Source organism: Morone saxatilis, unplaced genomic scaffold (genome assembly GCF_004916995.1).
Source record: "Morone saxatilis isolate NCDOM2014 unplaced genomic scaffold, NCSU_SB_2.0 Contig19, whole genome shotgun sequence".
NCBI lineage: Eukaryota > Metazoa > Chordata > Actinopteri > Moronidae > Morone > Morone saxatilis.
The window spans coordinates 25,098,990-25,102,362 of NW_023339751.1; the positions used below are offsets into that span (position 1 = coordinate 25,098,990).

General features: G+C 43.5%; 1 protein-coding gene across 1 annotated transcript in view; it reads right to left on the reverse strand.

Moving 5' to 3' along the window:
• Window positions 1–3,373, reverse strand: part of si:ch211-51a6.2 (neurotrypsin) — a gene marked incomplete at its 5' end in the record, with an annotated part of 12,738 nt that overhangs the window by 3,783 nt on the left and 5,582 nt on the right. Inside the window, 5 exon segments of the mRNA XM_035663637.1 lie at window positions 659–939; window positions 1,524–1,646; window positions 1,910–2,188; window positions 2,623–2,764; window positions 2,939–3,153. Coding sequence (XP_035519530.1) covers window positions 659–939; window positions 1,524–1,646; window positions 1,910–2,188; window positions 2,623–2,764; window positions 2,939–3,153 — 1,040 coding nt within the window.

Consider the following 3,373-nt stretch of genomic DNA (forward strand, 5'->3'; position numbering starts at 1 on the left):
CAGGGAGGAGCCGGGGATCGAACCTTCCGATTGGGGGACGACCCGCTCTACCTCTGAGCCACAGCCGCCCCAGCTAGGGTAGGGAAGTCAGAAAGTAAGGCAGGTTGTGTTGTTGATAAATGGTAATATACTATGTGATTTAGGCTGATTATGTGTCTTTCTGTATGACAGTAATGCACAGCAGATTTGATCTGGTAGCTCTACTGTTAGCCTTGGGAGGGCTGCAGACAGCCTGGGAAATTCTGGGCAGATACCAATGTTGGACGATAGTGATGTTTTTTTGTTACTATTTATTTGCCCTTTTGTGCCAGTTTTCAATGACGACTTTCCGCATGGTTCTGTGTAACAAACCATCTGGTTTAGTCAGGTTAGGACAGATGGTGGTCGGTTAAATATTAAGAAGTTTGTTGACTTATGTTTTTGTATCTATATACTGGACATACAGAAATTAAGCTGTTATCTGTTCATCTGACAAAAAGATGCAATGCTCCTTTAAGAGGTTGCCTGATTGTCATCACTAAGCCACCATGCTGGATTAAGATCCTAATGGTAAAATATTTTTGTCACATTGTAATGATAGCCTAATGAAACACAAATAGAAATAATTTTATCCCGTTGAGAATGGGGCTCAACATGCTACAGTCTGCGGTGAAGTTACCTGTGATGCCCCAGCCAGTGATCACACAGGCAGCAGGCCTCTTCTCCCACTTGTTACCTGGCTCTGGCAGACACACTGCACCAGTGTGAGGGTTAAATGCCACACAGTTGCCCTCTGTGCCTTTGAGCCGCAGCAGGGCAATGTCGTACTCCCAGCCCTGACTATGGTACTTTCTGTGGATAACAATGCGTTCGGGGGACAAAGTGCGTTCAAAGTCATCCTGCTCTTCAGTGTGGTAGTCACCCAGGCGCAACACGTAGCGGGTTGGGTCTCTGCCAAATCTGAATGGAAAGAGAGACAGTATATATGACATGCATAACCCACAAAGTAGCGCTACTGCTGCTCAGGAGGATTTTCTTTATATTTTCTTTTTTCAAAATATTTTTTTTTGCTTCATATCAATTTAAACTACCCCTTCATATGCAGTTAAGACAATCTGAGTTTGATACCTGTTATTTAAGGTAAAAATGACCAAAATAAAAACATTAAAGGTAAGTTAAGTAGATTAGAGTAGAGTAGATTGGATTTCTAATTACGCATGCATTTTTGAGTGACCCATTGGCTACTTGAACTTTATATTTGGTTGTGTGTGTGTGAAATTTGCCAGGATTTTTTTTTTTTAAGTTTAAAAAAAAATAAAAGTACAGGTTAAGCAATGCAACTAAAGAAGTTGATCAGATTCAATCAAGATGTCCATTGTGGTCACATTATGTGGTAACAATTAAAAACATAAATGTTACATTAATATTAATACATGAAGAATTAATCACAGCTGGAAAAGGACTATGTGACATCAATGTGTATTTTTGAGCTGTGTACTGTTTCTAATGATAATAGGCGACCATTAGAGGGAGCTGTCTCCTACCTCTTGAAGCAGTGGGCAGCAGTCACAACCCAACAGGGGTTGATGAGTGAGGCTCCACACAGAGGATGGTTGCCTTTAGACTGAGACCTGAGCCACAGAGACACCTGCCAGGGCCACTCACCCCTGAAATCACACGCACACACATAGGTCACAGCTTTCAGGAGGCTGCTGCTGCTGAAACAACTGCACAGTTTCACATGTCTGGACAACTGCACACACAGTAATTACACTGTATAACTACTGTAACAGCACCTGTGTTGGGTGGAGATCCATGGCTGTACAGGGGCTTAAAGACACAGTAAATCAAACTCAGCTCTGCTATTTGTAAGTGTGTGTGAATATGCATACATTCCTTTGGATTCCAAGTGTTGTGTGCGTATACTAACCTCAGTGACTTATCTCCTCCTATGATCCTGCGTCGACGACGCTGGTTATTGAGTCTCAAGCCACAGGTCTGCATTGCTATGGCGCCGTCTCCCACAGGATCCAGAGTGTAATCACAGATGACACCTGCATCCTCACTGTGGCGGCAGTCGTGGCTGTCTTGGCCCACAGCTGGACACTGGCCTAAGGACGTCTCAGTGCCTAAGCATCGAACGTTGTCAAGATGGATGGGACCTCGACCCTCGCCAAAGTACGCCATGGATCGGGCTTTTGCCACACCACTGGGAAGACAGCACACAAAGACACAGCATCATTAATTTTTTTTCCTTTTTTCGAAGAAAAGTTAAGGGATCACCAAAGTTGTTATAATTCAACCTGTGTGTACCAAATTTGATGGCAAGCCATCCAATATTTGTCATTTCATGCACCACCAAAAAGGTCAACTTGCTTCTAGTTCTAAACGGAGAGGATCATCAAAGTCTTCGGGATCCATCCTCTGGGGATCACGAATGTCTGTACAAAATTTCACGGCAATCAATACAGTAGTTGTTGAGATAATTTAGTCTGGACCAAAGTGGTCAACCAACAATGGATTTCCATGAAATGTTCAGAGCACTTTCATGCTCCCAGGAGGATAAACCCTTTCCATTTTAGACAACAGTTTTTGTCAAGCTTTCTTAGGCCAATATATCAGAGAAGGTGTAATAATACTAACATGAACCCCAGCTGTCTGCAAACCACAGCTGCATTGACATCATTCCAGCCATCATCACACACACTTCCCCACTGGCCGTTAATAAAGACCTCCACTCTACCCTCCTTCCTGGTCTCTCCAGCAACCAAACGCACCAGAGGGCCTGCAAACACACAGGAGAAAACATGGGATTACTGTGTAGTTGATGAGAATTATTCATGCCCTGAGGTTTTCAGGTGCTAGCAAGTTTTGACATATCCTGAGGTATGTTGGCCTTTACAAAGATAATTCACACTAATCTCATAAGCAGGCCTTAGCCACTAATGTGTGTGCTTACCAATATGAGGCATCAGGCCTGGTATCTCATTGGCATCACCCCCTCTCTGACAGCGGACACCTACATCCTCACTGTGAGAGCAGTCATGTTGGCCCCACTTAGAGTGGGTGCAGTCCAGTAAAGTGGCTTCTGTTCCCTGACACTGCACCTCGTCCAGCAGGATTAGCCCGTGAACTTCTTCATACACCCTGTCAGGAGCCACCTCTGCTCGGCCCCTGCAGACAGAAACAATCACAGAACATCTATGGCTGTATGGACAGTCATTTTGACAACATCACCAAAACTCTGGTGAATGTGAGGAACACTTCTGTACAAAGGCTTGCTAAATCTTAATTTAATTTGCAGAATGACCCATCTGTAACTACAGAAACAGTATAATTTCCTATAAGGATTTTCTCTAGAATTTGAAAGTTTGAGATAACTTCTGTTATGAAT